Source organism: Aristolochia californica, unplaced genomic scaffold (assembly GCF_029961685.1).
Source record: "Aristolochia californica isolate CCGP_79_NKW_82.1479 unplaced genomic scaffold, dmAriCali1.0.hap1 SCAF_3, whole genome shotgun sequence".
In the NCBI taxonomy this organism is placed as follows: Eukaryota; Viridiplantae; Streptophyta; class Magnoliopsida; order Piperales; family Aristolochiaceae; genus Aristolochia; species Aristolochia californica.
Window position 1 is genome coordinate 4,658,536 of NW_027181992.1, and position 18,711 is coordinate 4,677,246.

An 18,711-nucleotide genomic window follows, 5' to 3' on the forward strand; every position below is an offset into this window, starting at 1 on the left:
TTCTTAGTCATTGTCTTCCTTGACTTACTATAGATGGGGGGTAGATGATATACAAGCAACTCAACTATTGAATTATTTCGTTGATAAATAAGTCAATAATGTTTGATTGGACATTGAATTTGAGGATCTACTTGTGAATACCAACATAAATGTCCTAAATGCTAGCAATGGCTTAGATGATAGTGATTACCTAAATCTTACTGATGTCTTAAATGTTAAGTTTGATAAGGATCTACCAAGGGAGAACAGTGAGAGGAAGGAAAAGGACACAAAGAGCAGTGAAGAGGGACGTGAGACAAGAAGGTGAGGGAGATGAGGCTCTTGGGTTAATGGATGAGCTCTCTTATTCCCTCTATTATAATAATGAGAAGTAACTTACAATGACATGCCTTTGTTCCTTCCTAGGGCAACAAATAAAGACTCATAAAGAGGCTAAAATAACTAAGTAATTACATCTTTGACACCCTAAGTGAGTAATTACATCTTTAACAAAGACAAACCAATTGCTTCAAATTATGTATTTGTGCAGGCATCAAAGAAGAGTTATGAAATAAATAAGGCAAAGTGATGTTCAAAAATTTTGTACTAAAGAAGTGAAGTCTAGGGTGGTCATTGACCTAACACGACCCAAAAAGCATGAGGACAAAGTTCAAATTTTACCCCATGGGTTAGAGAGGAGGTGAAAAATATCGATAAGGTTTCAAGTTGGGGATGGATTTCCCCAAACCCAAGCCACAGGGACGGGGAAAGATGGGGTGGGGATGAAGTGAGTGAGGATATGGGGATTGCTCAGGTTTATGGGAATAGAGGGAGGATAGGGCACAAACATGCTTGTAGGGATGGGGATCAGGTCAAGGTTGTCAGGACAAACTTTTTTGGGTTTTTTTTTGGATTTGGTTATTGTTTTCAAAAACCCAACTCCAACCTGTGCCCACCCCTAGTGAAACCCTTCTTAGTGAAGGTTGAATTGTTTGATGTACTAAACACTTGGATTAGACATGAAACTCCTACCCTTGAGCAAACTCAAATTCCTTTTGGGAGATACAAATCATTACTCCTTTAATATGGGTTAGAATGTATCTGACGATGAATTTTGCTACCTTAGGACGAGTAACCATCCATAAGGATATGGTTGCATAGCCGGATCATGTTGTCAATCCACAGTTCAATGATTGGCAAAGGAGAGTCATCCTTTTGGTATACTTCATTCCAATAGTTACAATCTAACATAGAACATCCCCTTTGAAGAAAGACGTGGACATGAAATGGACATTAGTGGCATGCAAAAAAAGGGTTACAAAAAAGTGATTGCATCGAAAAGAAATGAAGGCTCAAGAAGAGTATAATAGGAATGCAAAGAAAAGAGGTATTCTGAAGATGAAACAATGTCACAGTGAGATAAATAAATTTCCCAACTAGCCTCTAGTACTTGCCCAGATCAACTTTTTCTTCTGAGCCAACACATAATTTAGTATTGATCTCCATAGGGGTGTTAGCAAGTCAACATCCCATCATTCATGTTTCTTTAAGCAAGTCAAAAACATATTTTCCCTATGGTAAGATAATACCATACCTTGACTGAAGAACCTCAATACCAAAGAGTCTTCTGTCTTGAATTCATTGCATATCTTCTATTTGAATTAACTGATGCTATCAATATCACTACTTGTCAGATTAATATCATCCACTTACATAGAAATTAGTTCCACAGAGCACCTTGTGAACCAGAATAAGCTCATAGCTTGACTAAACTTATCAATCTAGGCTTTTGGAGATTACTTTAGACCATGTAAGGACTTTTATAGGTGGCATACCATCTCCCCCTCAACCACATATCTAGGTAGTTATTGCATATAAATGTCTTAATATCACCATTGAGGAATGCATTCTTCACATCTAGCTGAAAAATAGGACATCGAGAGTTAGCAGCAAGAGATAATAAAAGACATATCAAGTTGAGCTTAATGACGGGAGAAAAAGTTTCTTCATAATCAATCCCATAACATTGAGTAAAGTCTTTAGCCATGATTCGGGTTTTAAGTCAGGCCACTGAGCCAAGTTTGACAAGTTGCAAAAATCTTTAACTCTACTCTACATGTAATGTGTAAAATTCTAACATAAATTTGGTTATGACTAAACATTGGTTTAGTTAAGTATAAGCCAACATTTGACCCTTATCCATTGTTAATTCAAAAGTTTTAGTTAAGTATTTCCATTGTTAATTCAAAAGTCAATCTAACTGGAAAATTGTCTCCTTCTAAATAATGTTTGATGCAAAAAATGTTTTTTCTTCATGGAGTGCTAAAAGAACAAGTCTAAAAGCTCATCGAGCTTGGTTCAAACATTAGCCCAAGAGCTTTTTTCCAGATGGTAGGGAAACAAGTTGGCACGTATAAATCTCATAAAGGGTTGTCATCTCTTCATCCATGGCTTCTTTCCATCCTGGATGTTGTAGGGCTTCCTAATAAGACTAAGGAATAACAAAAAAATAAATAGAGGTAAGAAACTAACAGCAAGATGTAGATAACCGATGGGTGGATAAAAAATTAGCAATGGGATGAGAGGTAGATGGTCATGTGCATGCCCTATGTTCTTTCTGAAGAGCAATAAGTCAGGTATCAAATGGAGAACCAAAAATAGGAGGTGCAGAAGAAGAACGTACCTTAGAGGGGTCTAGAGACTCCTCAAGTATAGTATCATCCAATGCTTCAAGGGGCATAGCAGGTACGTCATCATGACCATGAACTATTGAGTCATCAATCGGCACAATACGTGGAGGAAACTCATTGGCTACTGAGAAACCAGGTGGAACACTGGTGGATGAATAAAAGGTTGTTCTTCAAAGAATATCGCTACACTAGAAACAAGAATCTTCTTGAGAGAATAATTGTAACACACATCATTTCTAAGTACGAAAGTAGCCCAAAAAGATACTTGTAATCGCCCTGAGATACAATTTAGTAGTATGAGAAGATGTAACCTGAACAAAATAGGTACACCCAAAAACTCACAAAGGAATAAAAAATGGTTCATCATAAGGAAAAAAATGAGAGTATAGTGTCTTATTACCAAACACCGAAGAATTAGGGCACATTAAGGGAGAATAAGGGGAGAATTAGGATTGTGGACTTATGTATTAACCCTCCCTCTTAAGTTGTGTTAATAGATGCCAAATTTTTAAAAGTTAAAAGTATACCCTTTACCCTAGAAAGAATGAATAAGGGACAAAGATAATAAGAAAATTACATCAATGACACCCATGTTTGCTTATGTCTTCTAATACTAACCTCTTTTGCTTCTTATGAATTTAGTCTTACTAGGCCAATGACTTGAGACAAAAAAAAATTATTTCTTACTATCAAATAATTAAGATTCTCAATAAGGGAATAAATAAGGTAATAATATTTTTTTTACTTTTAAGTAATTAAGATTCTTTATTTAATTAAGAAACTTGAAACCTTAGTGTTGTTGTGGAGCTTACAAAACCTAGTGCCCTCTCTTGAAACTTTGCAACTCAAAAGCTCCCGTTTAGAAATATCAATAATTATGACATTTATTAGAGAAATTTTAAATTAGTTTTGTTATATTAATGGTTCATGAGGGCAGACCCGAATGGATATTAATATTTCTTTCTCTTCTTCCATGTTTTGCTTCCATATCAAGCCTTGCCCCATCAACAATGCCTTGGGTCTCCTGAACTGACTCTCAAAATAATACTTTACACAACTTGAAATATCTCTAGAGATCGTACAAATTTTTACATAAACTCCTAAGGGTCAGTTTGGAAACCCATAGAAAAGAAAATGAGAATTTGACTATTATTATTCTTAGAAAAAATAAGTGAATTTTTTTTTATCATTATCTCATTTTTATTAACTACTTTTGGGAATAATAATAAATAAATTCTCATTTTCTTTTATTTTCCACTTGTTCAACCCTAAAAGACAAAAGAAAAAGTGAGGAGAGAATAGTGTTATCATTTCAAATTAATGGCATTATCAGAATGTGGAGTTGCTTAGATACAAGTTTCCGTTTCATGCGGCTGTGGATGAGATTCCCATGTCCTCTCCTATAGGTGACAAGAAAAAAGCAACAAACTGCACTAGAAACGCACTGGGGCAAAGACAAAAGTTGCTCTTCTTTGATAGAAATAAGAGACCAGTAGACAAACTATTTTTCTTGATTAAAAGATTTCTGTCTAGCCTTTCCATTTGCTCAAAACTCGGAACACTCAGATGCAACTTCCTTTTGTCACCTTCATGGGGGGCGGATTCTCACTCCAACTCTGATAATGATTTTTCCTTCTCTCTCTCTCTCTCTCTCTTCTGTTTCAAGATGAAGCAAGGCTGGAAGGCATGAAGTCTTCTTCCATGCATTATCTCCACTGGTGCTGAGCCTACTCAAACGTTCCTTTCATCTACTGCTCAGTTATTTTGCTCTGCTTCTGACAACTTATTTGAGGGCTGATTACACGAAAATGTTTGATTAGATTAGAGTGGTTTTAACTAATAACTTGACTTCAAAAGTAGAAAAAAAAAGGAAGGTAGCAAGTCCCATCAGTCCTCCGGCTTAAAGCTACCCTGATAATTGCCTGGTCAAGAACAAAGACAAGGAAGAGAGCTCTAAGCTGTCTGGACTTGGTTGTTAGTATCTCTTTGAAGGTATCTGTGTTCTAATAATCTTGAGACATGCAAATTGCTAGAGAAACTCTAGTACCACAAAAGTGTCAAGAATCATTTCTAACATCAGAGTCAGCTTCCATTGTAGACGGCATAATTGTCACCACAAGCAAGGACTTGCGAGAGGGGCGATAGTGAAGATCAGGAATTAGTTAAGATGGAGCAGGTGCTGAGATGCCGGATGGCTGACGGCATTCCAAGAATAGGGGTGCTGCAGGGTAAGTTAAATAGGAATGTGATTCTAACCAGTTGCTTATAGGATGGTGACGGCATTTCACCCCTGACGGGACAGGTGAAAAACCTGGAGATGGACTTTGTTACCACTCATATTGGGAGGAAGAGCTCCACCGAATAACACTCGCTGTGAGGTACATTTCTCTGATCACTTGCAGTGAGAAAGGGAAGCTTCATCCCCTCCGATTGCACCTCTGTATGACAGGAGGGAAGGCTTCCTCTCTTCCTCCCACTTATCTGCAAAGGAAAAAGACAAGAAAGAGGAGAGGGAGCCACTTCTTTCTCTTCTCTTCTTGGCAAAAAGAGGAGAACGGGGGCAAGCAGGATATCACTGGCAGCGCCCTGCTGCCATCCTCATGCAAGACTAAATCTCTACTATAACTATTATTTGTATATTTATTCATTTAAAAGAATAATTATATTAACTTTCAATGTACAAATTTAAGAATTGCATTGGAGCAGTTGATGAGACTTACATAAATACCCACATTATTGACAAAGACACTGTTAGGTTTTGGAATCAGAAACAATACTTGGCACAAAATGTAATGGCAACTTGTAATTTTAAATGATGCTTGCATTAGATGCATTGAACAGGTTTGTCGTCCCTAGAGGCACTATATTTATTTTTGTACATGTTATCTTTATGCTAAGCTGCTTGTTTTTTTGGCACATTATCGTTCAACTAAATATCATTTAAATGAATATGATAAAAATCATCTCCCTCATATTGTAGCAAGAGTTATTCAACAATCGACATTCATTATTAAGAAGCACAGTTGAGAAGACTTTATGCTATGTAGAAGCAACGGTTTGCAATTTTGGATCGAGCACTTCCATACTCATACAAAACTCAAGTGAAAGTTGTCATTACATGTTGTATCATTCACAATTTTATACGGATATCAGATTGCAATGATAAAGGGATTGAAGGAGAGAGCCAACAAAAGTTATTGGGGATGATGTGGCATTTGGACAATATCAATAAGATGATGAAGATGATTTGGAAGAACTAATTATCCAACCTACAATCTCAATATCAAAAGAAGAAAGATAAATGAACAAACTAAATTAGCTAACAATTTCTTAACAATATAGCAACTCAAATGTGGGACAATTATGTAAAGTACAATAGTTGATTTAACATGACCTATTTTTTTTTAGATTAAAAAGTTTTAATTTTTTTTTTTGATATTTTATTTTATTGAAAATTTATCGAATAAGTATAGTAATGTGTGAAATCAATTATTAACTTTTATTTATTTCCATGGAAAAGATGTTAACATGTTTATTTAATTTTATTTGGAAATTTTTTAATTTTTCTAAGTAATTTCCTTGTAAGTCACTAATAGGTTTTTATCTGAAAGTTTTTTAGAAATATGTTTTTTAAGAAAAATATTTTTAACTTTTTTTAGGATATAAATTTTCAACCAGGGGCACTAACGAAGCCTAAAAACAGATAAGTTCCGACAATCTCTTACATTGCCTTAGAAGCTTCACCTGAAGAAACGGGGAAGAATATGTCTGTCCTCTTCAAACAGGGTCTGAACTACGAAACCCTGTTGTCATTATCCCAAAGTGCAAAGATATGGTTCACCTTTTTTTTTTTTTTTTTTTTTCTAGCACAGAGTCACTGAAAACCAAAACAAAATCTGACGATAGAAGTGGCAAGATATTGATCGAAGCACTGCATCAAATTACAGCTTAAAAAATTATTTTAGTGTACGCTGCCCACAGATTTAGGCAGAGAACACCAATTACAAGTTCCACAGCCCAAAGAGCTTATGAGAACATGGAAACAAGAACCAAATTTTTTTATCAAGAAGAAAAGAAATAGAAGTTACAAAAGCTACAGGTTGTGGGTAACTGTTTGATCTCCTAATATCTTTTGAATCATTGGCCTGGCTGTTGAATCGTTTTATCTGTGGTGCTTGGGGCTTTTCCAGGACCTGGGCCTGTGGAGACCTTCACCTTGGCCGGTCTTAGAAGTCTTTCTCCAAGTAGAAAACCACGACGAATTTCTTCAACAACGACACCTTCCTTGAATACTTGAGACTCTTCCCTTGCAATGGCTTCATGAAACTACATAAAGAAGAAAGTCCAAAGAAACAAAAATTGTCAGTACTTGGTTCAGTCTTTTCAAAACCAAACCAGATGGAAAACAGCAATACATGAAAAGTTAAAATGATAATCTTAGCAACTTCATGACAGTTGGTCAGCAGAATTATGACCCTACAAGTGTTTCAATATAAAAGGCCACAGAGAAGGGTTTCTAGTTTAAGGTCTGAGATCCAAGTCTCTACAAGGCAAACGGATTGTGGTGTGTATAATCAACATTCCAAAAAAGTAAAAAATGAAAATATGCTGAGATAGTAATGTTCTAGGGAGCAACTTAAACAAAGATAAACGGAATACTAAATGGAACTGCAGTTAGGGCCTCAAACCAACTTAATCAGAGGCTTTAGATAGTAAAGGTGCCCCTGTAATCAGTCAGTCCCTTGGCATGACTAGCACATTAAAAGTATGTACTTGGTCAAGTTACTCCTCGGTTAAATATTACTGACCGTTTCAACATCTTGATGTGCCCATACCAGTCTGTCAATGGCCAAGAGTTTTTTTGGTTCATCGAGAGCTTATTCTATTGATTCAGTGATCATATGAACAGATCAATGGAATAGGAGTGATCAAGATGCATTACGAAAGAAAAGGTGAAACTGGCCACTCTATGACAATCAGGGTAGACATGAAGAGTCAGCAATGAGGTCCATCAAAAATGGACTTTACAAACTACAGGAAGCTGGACATCAACACATATGATGATTTTTGAAGCACTGATCACACTAATTTACTCTAGATTTTCAACGTCACGGAACACCAACTGGTTGAATTTATTGATGTTTGTTATTACACTGTGGGCACCAATCATTATTTTAGGGAACGGAGAGGAAGAAGAACACCTGAAAATTCTCATAAAGAACTCTCAGAACAGAAAAGACAAAAAGTTTTACTTACTGAAGGATCAAATGGCTTGCCAACGGTCTCTACCACAGCAACTCCCAAACTTCTCATGACCTCCACAAATTGCTTGTATATACCCTGATAGCTTGTATCAATCTTCTTTTCCTTTTCTGTTTCTGGCTTAAGTTGTAGCCGGGCTCTCTCAAAACTGTCGACCAAAGCAAGGAGGCTCTCAATCACTTCTCCTCGAACATCAGATGTCAATGTTAGACGATCATTCTCTGAACGTTTTCTATAATTTTCAAAGTCTGCTTTTAGTCGAAGAAATTTATTCTTCCCAGATGTTATATCTGTAGATAATGTAGTAACTTTCTGGAGTAACTCATTCTTATCAGCTTCCATACCACAAAGAATTCCTTCTGTACCACTAATGGCCTTTTCATCCCCATCCAAAATAGCCTCCTTATAAACTTGGATAAGGGTTTTAACAGAAGGTTGATCTGCATTATCTTCTTCTCCACCTATTGCCTACAGACATTAGCACAAGTAATCAATTTAAGGTGTAATATGAAAAGATCAATAAACGTTTTATCCTTTGGAGAAAAAGAAAGAAAAAATAAATGGAGGTTCAATGTGGCAAAAGAAATACCTAGTAGCTCCTAGTTCACTATTTTTTTTTTTTTGAAAATAAGATAGCAGTTTCATCAGCCAAGCTTTTTCTGCAAGGGGACACTTGACACCCTGGCAGCAAAGTAATCCCAAAAGTAGGCTAAATGGTCAAGGGAGGTTTCTTCAAAGAGAGCGGAGCATCTGGATGTATGAATATTTAACTAATATTTGGAAAAATAAAGACTAGTTCCTTTTCTTTCAGCTAGATATGGACTGCATTCCTTTTCATAAAGAAAGACTAGTTCTTTTCTTTCAGCTGGATATGAACTGCATTCCTTTTCATAAAGAAAGACTAGTTCTTTTCGTTCAGCTAGATATGAACTGCTTTTCTTTACCCACACGCTAACCGCATTATTTTCTTCTTCCTAGTAACAGTTACCGCCGACAATTTGAAGCCCTTCAAAGTGAAGAAGAACTGTATGTTTAGCAACATATGGCAGGTGCGATTGTTGAGAAATGACACCGATCATAAAAGAGTACGATGATTGGATGTTCTGAAATCACTCACCAGCCAAACATCCATAGAACTTACGAAGTCTCTCTCTCTCTCTCTCTATCTCTCTCTCGATTAATGCTGCAACTGTCAGATTGAACAAAATAACTAAATCAAACTTGACAGAAACAATCATCTCACGAGAAACCAAGAGGATAAAAATTAGGCTAAATTATTAGTAAACGCAAGGGTACAGGTAGTTAGCTTTCTTATAACCTTCACGGAATCTAATATCCTTGGTATTGGATGTCGGATAAGCATTTAAAAATTTATGCAAATAAATCAATCAATCAATAAAAATAAAAATAAAAACGAGAACATCACAGTGAAAATAAAATACAAAATGAAAGACCAGGAAAACCGCACCGAGGATTCCGAGTCCGTAATCTTGATACGAGGTCTGAACGACCGCCTGGGAAGAAGGGGGGAGATGGTTTGATATCCAAGACATGATTCGGGTGGGGAGAATCTGACGATAGGAAGTGTGGTCAGTGTCGGGGTTCGCAGCGAAGGGCGAGAGGAAGCGAGGGAGAGGGAGTGAGGGGCGAAGGTGACAGCCATTGAAGGCCGGTAAACCCGATTCCAGAAAATGCAGAGACCCAAGTGCAGAGACAGCTTATAGCGGAGAAATCGGCGCTCCCAATATGCGGGATCGTTCCAGAAGGACAGATGGCTCTGACCGTTGATTGCAGCATTCTTTTGGACAAAATCTTGCTGATGCTAAGTGTAGTCTGTAGATATTCAGTAATTAATCATACTTAAGTATGACCGGATCCCAGGTTTTGAATGTTTATAACCAAGACAAGTTATCAAATCTCCTTAGAACTTGGCTCAATTGAACAATCCAGTCCGAGCTTTATCTTGTGGACCGAACGAGTGCAGAGGCCGGGAACGAACAGGGTATTGGTTAAGGATAGGGTAATACTACGATGGGTGTTCCAATCCCATTCAGGTTCTTTTCAAGTTTTTTCAGTTTCAGGTTTTGAGAAATCCGTCCCCCTTACCTGACCCAGAACTATAATTTAATTCCATTATCAGAAAGATTGATTCTTTGTGCTTCCCTCATATTTTGCAACTGCACCAGTGAAGAAAAAATTGAAAACTCTTTGAAACTTCATTTGATTGTTTAGGATTTCATTCTAATTGTTTGAAATTTTGTTTCAATTTAAAATTTAAAATTTACCTTGGTAGGTCACTGTAAAACTTTGGGATAAGATTTGAACCCCGTTTACTAGAACAGAAAACGAAAAGAAGAAAAAGAAAATGGAAACTGAAAAGGGAAAATGCACGGAGTATGAACATCTAACAAACAAACGAGACATTGATAATAAATTTGTAGAAATTGCACATAAAACGAATAAGAAACGTTGCCATTGATAGTACGTTAATGAGAAAAAAAGGTTTCTCGACAAAATTTCGGAAGATTTCTTTCTGATTTCTAAAACATGATCTTCCAAGAGTCCATGTTTTCCAAAAAACAATCTTTCTTTATTTTAAAGACCTACAGAAAGAATAATCCCGAGAAGAAAAAACAGTACGTACGAGTAGAACATCCATTCTGATAATTGGCAAATGTTGCAAAATGGAACTACCATTCATATGATCCACCAAACACAGACAACAATAATATAAACCTACTGCTTACTGATTTACCTCATCAATGTGCAAAAATGAAAATCTAGATTTCACAAACACAGTCTTGGGCTGCTTTCTAATTCCCTCACAAAAGTTAGGCGATTAATTAACAAGGCTAGTGGACCTTCAAGGACGAGGTCCAGTTATAGCTACCACATAAAGAGTCAGCTTCCTTCCTGCCATAACCTAAGTACCTGCAAGCACTGGAAATAAGAAACATGTCATCAGTATGTTTGTCAAGCATAAAAGAATTCCAAGGGAAGTCAGTCAGAATTGACTTCAAAGCACAGAAAATTCATCAAACTGCTTTCTCCTCAGCATATAACTATGGAAAGAATAATAACCAGAGAGATATTTTCCTTCACCACCCTCCTCTTCTGCAAACGGATTTCCTCCCTTGCATTTACCACTCTTATCAAGTTTAAACAGTCCAGAGTCATGACCACCCTTGCTCTCACTCAGCAACAAGGAAACAAACTGCTTATCTTCTTTGTTCTTATTCTTTTCTCTTCCTAGATATAAGATTCTTCATACGAGATATCAAAACTATGCATCAGAGGTAAGTCTGCCTCTTCTGCCAAAGTTGTATAGCCCCAAAAATCTTTGCTCTCTTCAGTTGTATAATTGTTTCCTAACAAGCAATCCCACTATATCCACCTCTGATTGGATGCTTGAGGCAATATAAAGAACTGATAAATGCTAGCAATTATAAGAAAACAACTGAATTTGATTAATGAGTACTAGCAAATAAGTTGATTTTTCTCACTCACAACGATGATGCAAATAAGCAAGTTTTAATTCTAGTAATTTAGAAGAATCAACACTACAAATCACTTGTTATCAACATGAAAGCCTTTATTTTAAGCTACATATTATCCTGCTCAATCATTTGGTAGCCATGTTGTTAGGTTTATACTCTTCAAGTCTTCATGTTTTTTCATACACGTCATGATTGCTCTTTTCTATTTCTTGTCAACCTAATGCCGAAAGGCAGAACTTAGGCAATGATAAGCTTCCATCCTCCTCTTTCTTAATTTCTCAACACTTTCATCTCACCGTTATCATCTGCCACTTGGTTTGTATGTAGATTTTGTGTCTCCACTGCCTTACATTTTCCTCTATGAAGTATGTTCAGTCTAACAATTGTCAAGTAGAATCTTACCTTCTTTCTTCCCATCATCCATCTCAAATGCCAAACTCCATTTTAGGTATTCCATATTAACTCAATCTCTCACATTCTCTTCAACTTCCTCATTTAGCAGTGTAAATTGTCCCCCAGCATGTACTAGCACTCATACTCTTGGACTTCCTCACTGAAGCCGATAAACGGTCTTTGATTTGTTCATGTTAAAACGTTTAAGTTTCTGAACATTTGCAGTTTCCTCTTCACACCATCTCTTCATTCTCAGCATGTGAAACAAACAGACACCAATGGACCGTCTCTGGGACACAACCATTTGGTCCATCCATCATGAGTGCTCAGCATCAGGGTCCCCAATAATTATCAGAGAAGTTCATCCTTCAGCCAGCCATAGTATACTCCAAACACCCATAAATCTCATCTTTTTTTTAAATAACATAAATTGCATCTTCAGTAGATGTTTTGACTGAACTAATCCACAAGGATATCGATATAAAAATGTAAATAGACAGTTTCATAGATATATACAATTAATAAATAAACAATATGAATACACCACACAACTAAAACAAAATTTAGATCATATGACAAGTTTTTATTTTAACTTGCATTATAATTGACTCATGCATTCCAGAATTTTCTACCATTTAATTTGTCCGAGGCACTTGTAACTCATCAGGTTACCAAATCAAACAGGTTTTGTCAGTCTCCCATCATAACTTTGAAGCTTGCAAATCATTGTGAAACTAATTACTAACAAATTTTTCATCAAAGATTGGGTCTAGATTGGGTCTTTTCAGCTCATCCTAGTGAGATAACAGGCTAAAGAAGGTGAAAGTGAGCTTAAAACGAATATTTGCTCGTATCATTCACACCTAAGTTGGTTCCCTGACCAAATAATTACCCAGGAACACATTTTCTTCATTTGGATGTTGAATAAGAAAAGACTACAAAAGATGAAAGTGGATGACAAGGAAAAATATTCCATCCCAAAATACAGAGAACAAACAAAATAAGATTATAAAAAAAAAAAAAAAAAAATCATCCGGCAAACATACCTGTCCAAATTCAAATAAGGTTGTCTTGCACAAAATGCACTAACTTTTCCTTCATAAGGTACATGCTTCTAAAGCTGATACCCTTTGACAAGAAGCGTCAAGCTGATTATACAGCTGCATGTATGGGTAGGATGACATAGAAGAATCAAGTGGTCCTCCTAAATTTTCAGTCTCCTTGCACCCTTTACCGCCACCATCATCATTGCTTCTCACATTTCCACCAGTCCAGATGATCTTGCCAAACAGCTGGAAAGATACTCTACTAGATTCAGTGCTTGAATTGTGGCTCTTACTACCCACAGTTTCCATGTTGGCAAAGTTGACGCTACCTTGGCTTGGAGGGGATGAGTTTTCTGACTGTGAAGTGCCTCCTATATTCAACTCTGTGCACACACTGCTTAGTTTTGGTGATGGCACATAACTGAGTAGATTATCGGAGAAAAGAAACCCACTTTCATTTGATACAGAGTTGGTCAAGTTTGGTACAAATGTTGTATCATGCCTGGCTCCCTGCATGCCAGCAGGAAAAGTGTTGTAACTGAATAGAGATGGGCTCAAGTGGCTCATCACAGAACTGGTTAAGCCTGTCATGGGAAAGAACATGGACCCATCACCAAGAGTGAGTAACTCGGGGCCTGGATGAAGACGAATTTTCTTCGTGGAAGGAAAGGGGTTCTGAATGTGAGGAGCAGTAGCAACTAATTCAACTTGCCAAGGACTAACTCTTTTAACATTATGTAGAACTTCAGGCTCATCCCAATTGACCTGAATGACATACAAAACCAATTAAATAATGAGAAACATAACAGAAAATTAAGAAATATTTTCCAAGTGAAAAATAATTATTAAGAAACAGGTGAGCCCACCAGTTTCCTCAAAAAAAGTGAAGAAACGGGTGAGGCCACCAGTTTCCTCAAAAAAAGTATACCTCATTTTTTATGAAGAAATATAGATGCCAAGTCAAGTATAGCACTCGAAGATACTTTTTCAGTTACTGTTTATCCAGGTAAAGGATTCAGATGAATTCCATAAAGCTATAATAAGAAAAAAAATTCAAAACAGAATCTACTTCACCAAACCCCTACTACAGCAGTACAACATGCAATGGGGACAAATGTAGTCAAACTCAGAAATAAAACAACAATTTTGTATAGTTTTACTTGATAAGCAAGGTTTTGTAACTACATGTTCATGAATAGCCATGGCCAACACCTTTGAATAAGCCCTTTGCAACCGTTTTCCATTTACTAAAAAACGTTCAAATTAAAAAAAAAAAAAAAACAAAAACTTTGACATTATTAAGTTTCTTCATATATGCATAACAAAGAGTCAAGAATTTTGTGTTATCCTTCATCAAAAATAGAATTTTAGGAAATGAAAAGGTATGTTTTGATCATAAAAAGAATTTCCTTGCACAATTTAGGACGTCCTCCATCTATGTTTTGAGCACGCCACAATGTCTCCTGACCAAGTTGCTTGATGCAGCCTTATTATCTGAAGGAAGTTCAAAAACACAAAATAGACAACGAGTGACAAAAATTGGCCCACTCATTATTCCTAGTGCCTTTGCTATTAGGTGCCACAGGATACAAGGAGAACTGACCCCCATTGTGTTACCTCCCTGGTTACAAGACTCATTTCTCCTATTCATGCTTTTCATTTTCAAGACCAACTGCTATCTGACATGAAAATGTAATCAATCATACTTAAGAAAGACATGTCACTTCAATTCATTCTTTTTTCTTTTCAGAGGAGGAAAGCATTATGCTCTTCACATACAATTTGAGGGCTAGCAACAAATGAATGCAAATTTTCCAATCTTATGTTACCTCTGATGTTCACATGCTTTCAAAACCCAACTCTTAAAAATTAAAGCCATATTCTTAAATATTCAGCATAAGAGCAACAAAGATTGTAATTTCCTCAGATATTTACAAAGGCACCCCTAGTGTGCAGGGAAATATTTGAAAAACAAGTTAGTCCATGCAGAAAGTGGGCTAGAATTCACTTTACCTAGAAATCCGCTGCCTTCAGTTCAAGTTACAATAGAGGAAAGTTGATTACAACAAAAAATAGTGATTTAATTCACTTTCAAGAAGTTTAAGTGATATAAGGCAGCATAATACCGTTTTAAAAAATAAAAAATTAACAAAAACACACACAAGAGGGAGAGGAGAGGAACCTCCCTCTATCAAGCAAAAAAGATGACTGGAAGGTGGAGGAGCCTCAACCTCCAAGCCTTTTTTCCCCAAAATGGCTCCTTGCCAATCTTTGTGAGATAGGAAGGAGGGAGAGTTGCCCCCTCCCCCAAATCTGTGTCATGGGGGAAGGGGGCCAACAGTGACTCCTTCCATTTTTTTTTTTCTGCTCGGGAGGGGAGAGGGAAGGCAGATGTGCCTCACCACGTTCGTGTGAAAAAAATAAATGGGGGGAGCGAGTGAGAGTCAAGGGTGGAGGCCTTGGATTTTACAAAGAAGAGAGGAGGCAAGGGCAGATGCCTCCCCACATTGGCATTCATTGAGAGTGCAGACCCTCCGTCCTCCTCACATCTTGTTTCAAGAAGGATGGGATCTTCTTAGAAACATTAGACATGCAGAGCAAAAGGAGCCCTCCATAGAGAAGAGCATAACCTGGATTTTTTCAAAACTATTTGAAAGGCCTTATGGACAGATTCTGTCTGGAATTTTCATAGTTAGGGTGAAATCCCTTTCACTAGCCCATTGTATAAACCAACCAAAGTGCAGATTTTTACATCTCAGACTTTTCACTAAACACCAAACCCCATCACAACCAAAGAAATAGAAAAAGGACATCCAACAAATGGTTACCCTTACAGCTCCGTCCACTTGAAAGCCTCAGACAAACTAACAAAGAAACTGATGATTGATAAAGCAGAAATAAAAGGAGCATTTGTGTAGATGACTCAAACATGGTTAGAACTAGACTTCAATGAGAACGATGATGAAAAAAACAAATTTTAGCTACCTTAATGTTACTATCGGTTGTCTAGCAGCACATCTGAAATTTACATCCATAAAAAATAATTCCATGTAATCATCCCGGCATGTTGTGCATTTAGTCAAGCCCTCTACCCTCCCCCCCCCCCCCCCAACACACACACACAAAAAAAAAAAAACACCCTCTTGGGGTAGGGGGAAAAAAAAGTAATAGCTTAACCATGATATGATCAACATACAAGCTAGAAGCATAATGGCTCTCCGAACGACACACTCCACATGCATAAATACAGCAGCAGGTTAGTGAATTGGCTAGAAAATATAAAGCAATGCAAACTGATGTCATGTAAGGATTGGCTAGAAAATAAAGCTATGCAAGATGATGGTAAGTAGCAGTACTGAATTAGATACTACGTCCACTATACAACTCGGTCCACTATTGGTACCATTAAGTGGTGGATTGGACGTACAGGCTCTTACAAACAGAGAAGGTGAGGCCTGGATTAGAGAGTCAGTGCCCACAAACTACTCTAGAACACAATCCCTAGACTTTAACAAGAAACCATAAAATTCTATCATTAAAGACGAGAACATGCATTTCAACATAAGTCCAAAGCCTGAAATTGGAGCATAGGAACAATAAAAAAAGGCCATTCAAAAACTTGGGAGTACAAAAATAAGGAAAAGAGTTACAACATTCACATCAATTATGTGGAGGCCATGATCATATATCCTGTGCATAGTTACAATAACCAAATCATCATTAAAAAATCTCGATAGTTACCCTACTCCAGATTATCATTAAAAACAAACAAAAAAAAAGACAACCACAACGTCTAAGACTAAAATGTCACTAATTCAACTCCTACTTTAACAAAAAAAATAAAAATAATTCAAGGCAACGGAAATTTCCGATCTTCCAAATGTACCATCAACTTCTTTTAAATATCAGCACATCCATGGACCACTGTCTTGCTAATATTGCCACGAGGACACAATCAAAGGGTAATGGAAAAGGATTTACTAAATTCACCTGGAGCATGCGCCACGGTGAAGTCCGACAGAGCCCACCATCGTGAGCACCGACAGACTGAATGGATCCCTGAAACCACGTCATCCTCGACGAGTCCTCCGTTTCAACAGCCATTTTGACTCTCATCCCGACAGTCCAATACACCTTCATCGCGTCCTCTACTGCATCCGCCCGCACCACAAAATCCGGCGATCCTGCTCTAGGATAATAGACGACATCGAAGAGCCTGCAGGAACCGGCAAGCTCAGTGGCGTTTAAGACAGAATCGGCCGAAACTCTACCCCTATTGCTTCTCGAAAAGCCTTCACCATCACCATCCTCCAACTTGGCCGCCGCCAGGACGGAGCTATTCCACCGACCACCGGAATCCGCAGAGCCGCCGGACCGCACCGTTCGGCGGACGCCAACAAAAATCTCCCCGCTCTTGTTCTTCATAAAGACCACCGAATCGCCAGCCACGAGCTTCTTCTGGTTAACAAACTTGCTCCACCCGGTGGTCAGCAAGTGACGGCGAGGGGTACCCCGGTAAATATGACGAAACTCCCAGAGCACGCCATGCACATCTCTGACGGAGATAGTCTGTACCGGCGGCTCCGCCTGGTAATCCAGAGGGGGGAAAATCGAGTCGGCACAGAACCTCGGGACCGAGAATCCCCCACCGTTGTTAGCATCGCTCGGAGTAAGCGTCTTCGCAAACGGAACAATAGTCGGTTCCTCTCCAACATCAGATCCCTCAGGAGAAGCCGGGCAGGCGAGAGCCGGTAGCGCCAGCGGCAGCGGCTCCAACCGTAGCTTCGCAAACACTTCATCCGTTTCCGGATTCGCCAAAAACCTCACAGAGAGTATCCTAGAGAGAACGTAAGCCGGATGCTGCGGCCTGAACTCAGGCGGCGTCGAGGACTGCTCCCCGTAGCCCGGCGGAAAGTAATAAACCCTAGACCCCACCGTGGGGATATTCACAGAACTGCCGGCGCACGCCTTCCAGATATGAGGATCAATACTCCGAAGCTCTTTCGCCATCGCAATTAGGCTCAGCGCTGAGACACCACCCCGTCGTCCCGTCGTCCACTCCTCAAATGTAAAAAAAAAAAAAAGAGGCCACCCACCAGTGTGAGAACGAGAGAGCTCGAGTTTGAGTTTGAGTTTGCTGCGGCGAGAGTGGAGAGTGCGTCTCGGGGTCGGAGAAGGGGCACGAAATAAAAAGGAGGTTGAGAAGCCACAGAAAACCCGTCATGCACTTGGAAAAAATAACGGATTTACCCCCGAAGTCCTTGTACGAGTATATCGATGTCTGTACTGTGGGCGAATCAAATCAGATAGCATCCGGATATTTGGGGGCAATTTGGATTATTACTCTACGAATCCGTTTCTTCCCCCCTCAGTCCTCAGGCAAAATTTCGATTAGGGCTGGGTTAGTTGGAAAAATTAAATGCCCAAGGCAGGACACGTATCGAGTCCCCTAACAACTTCGGATTCTCTCTCCCGCTCTGTCAGATTGGCTCTCCGAAACTGTATCGACATGCACTACGACAGGTGGTACGCGATCCGCAGTGATGTTTTCGCTTTTCGCAATCGCCCCCCCCCCCCCCGGGAGTCATTAGCCGTCCGATTCGCGGGGCCAACCCACGTCAATATTCCACGAGGGTAAAATTGTCCCTTGATATATTATTTGATGGAAAATATGGACCGATTTAGTCAAATTAGTGTAACAACTTGTTTTGTCTTTTTTTTTCATGTTAAACATAAATAGCCACCACCCTAATTAAACCCGGATTTAGACAGGTTGGGAGGGGTACCCTACAACACACAGTGGTTCAACCAAGTCTCACTCAAAATATGAGCTCGATTGACCCC

General features: G+C 38.4%; 2 protein-coding genes across 2 annotated transcripts; both read right to left on the reverse strand.

Moving 5' to 3' along the window:
* Positions 1-6,566: 6,566 nt before the first annotated feature.
* LOC137958651 (uncharacterized) lies at positions 6,567-11,885 on the reverse strand. Its single transcript, XM_068805730.1, has 6 exons — positions 11,831-11,885; positions 10,957-11,180; positions 10,863-10,871; positions 9,400-9,753; positions 7,926-8,399; positions 6,567-6,995 (listed from the first exon to the last, which is right to left on the reverse strand). Exons 1-6 carry the CDS (start codon positions 11,883-11,885, stop codon positions 6,807-6,809), a joined length of 1,305 nt encoding a protein of 434 aa, XP_068661831.1. The 3' UTR covers positions 6,567-6,806.
* Positions 10,545-17,945, reverse strand: LOC137959196 (auxin response factor 17-like). Its single transcript, XM_068806555.1, has 3 exons — positions 16,858-17,945; positions 12,868-13,632; positions 10,545-10,871 (listed from the first exon to the last, which is right to left on the reverse strand). The coding sequence occupies exons 1-2, from the start codon at positions 17,875-17,877 to the stop codon at positions 12,919-12,921; spliced, it is 1,734 nt and encodes a 577-aa protein (XP_068662656.1). The 5' UTR covers positions 17,878-17,945; the 3' UTR covers positions 10,545-10,871; positions 12,868-12,918.
* Between the last annotated feature and the right edge of the window lie 766 nt (positions 17,946-18,711).

What these genes read in the sequence shown, in the direction of transcription:
- LOC137958651 (XM_068805730.1), bottom strand. Translation starts at nt 11,885, where the DNA reads ATGGAATACCTAAAATGGAGTTTGGCATTTGAGATGGATGATGGGAAG. An exon ending in GGATGATGGGAAGAAAGAAG is followed by an intron (nt 11,181 to 11,830) that starts GTAAGATTCTAC and finishes TCTTATATCTAG; the next exon opens with GAAGAGAAAAGAATAAGAAC. An exon ending in GCAAGCCATTTGATCCTTCA is followed by an intron (nt 6,996 to 7,925) that starts GTAAGTAAAACT and finishes TTCTTTATGTAG; the next exon opens with TTTCATGAAGCCATTGCAAG.
- LOC137959196 (XM_068806555.1), bottom strand. Translation starts at nt 17,877, where the DNA reads ATGGCGAAAGAGCTTCGGAGTATTGATCCTCATATCTGGAAGGCGTGC. An exon ending in CACCGTGGCGCATGCTCCAG is followed by an intron (nt 13,633 to 16,857) that starts GTGAATTTAGTA and finishes TATGTCATTCAG; the next exon opens with GTCAATTGGGATGAGCCTGA.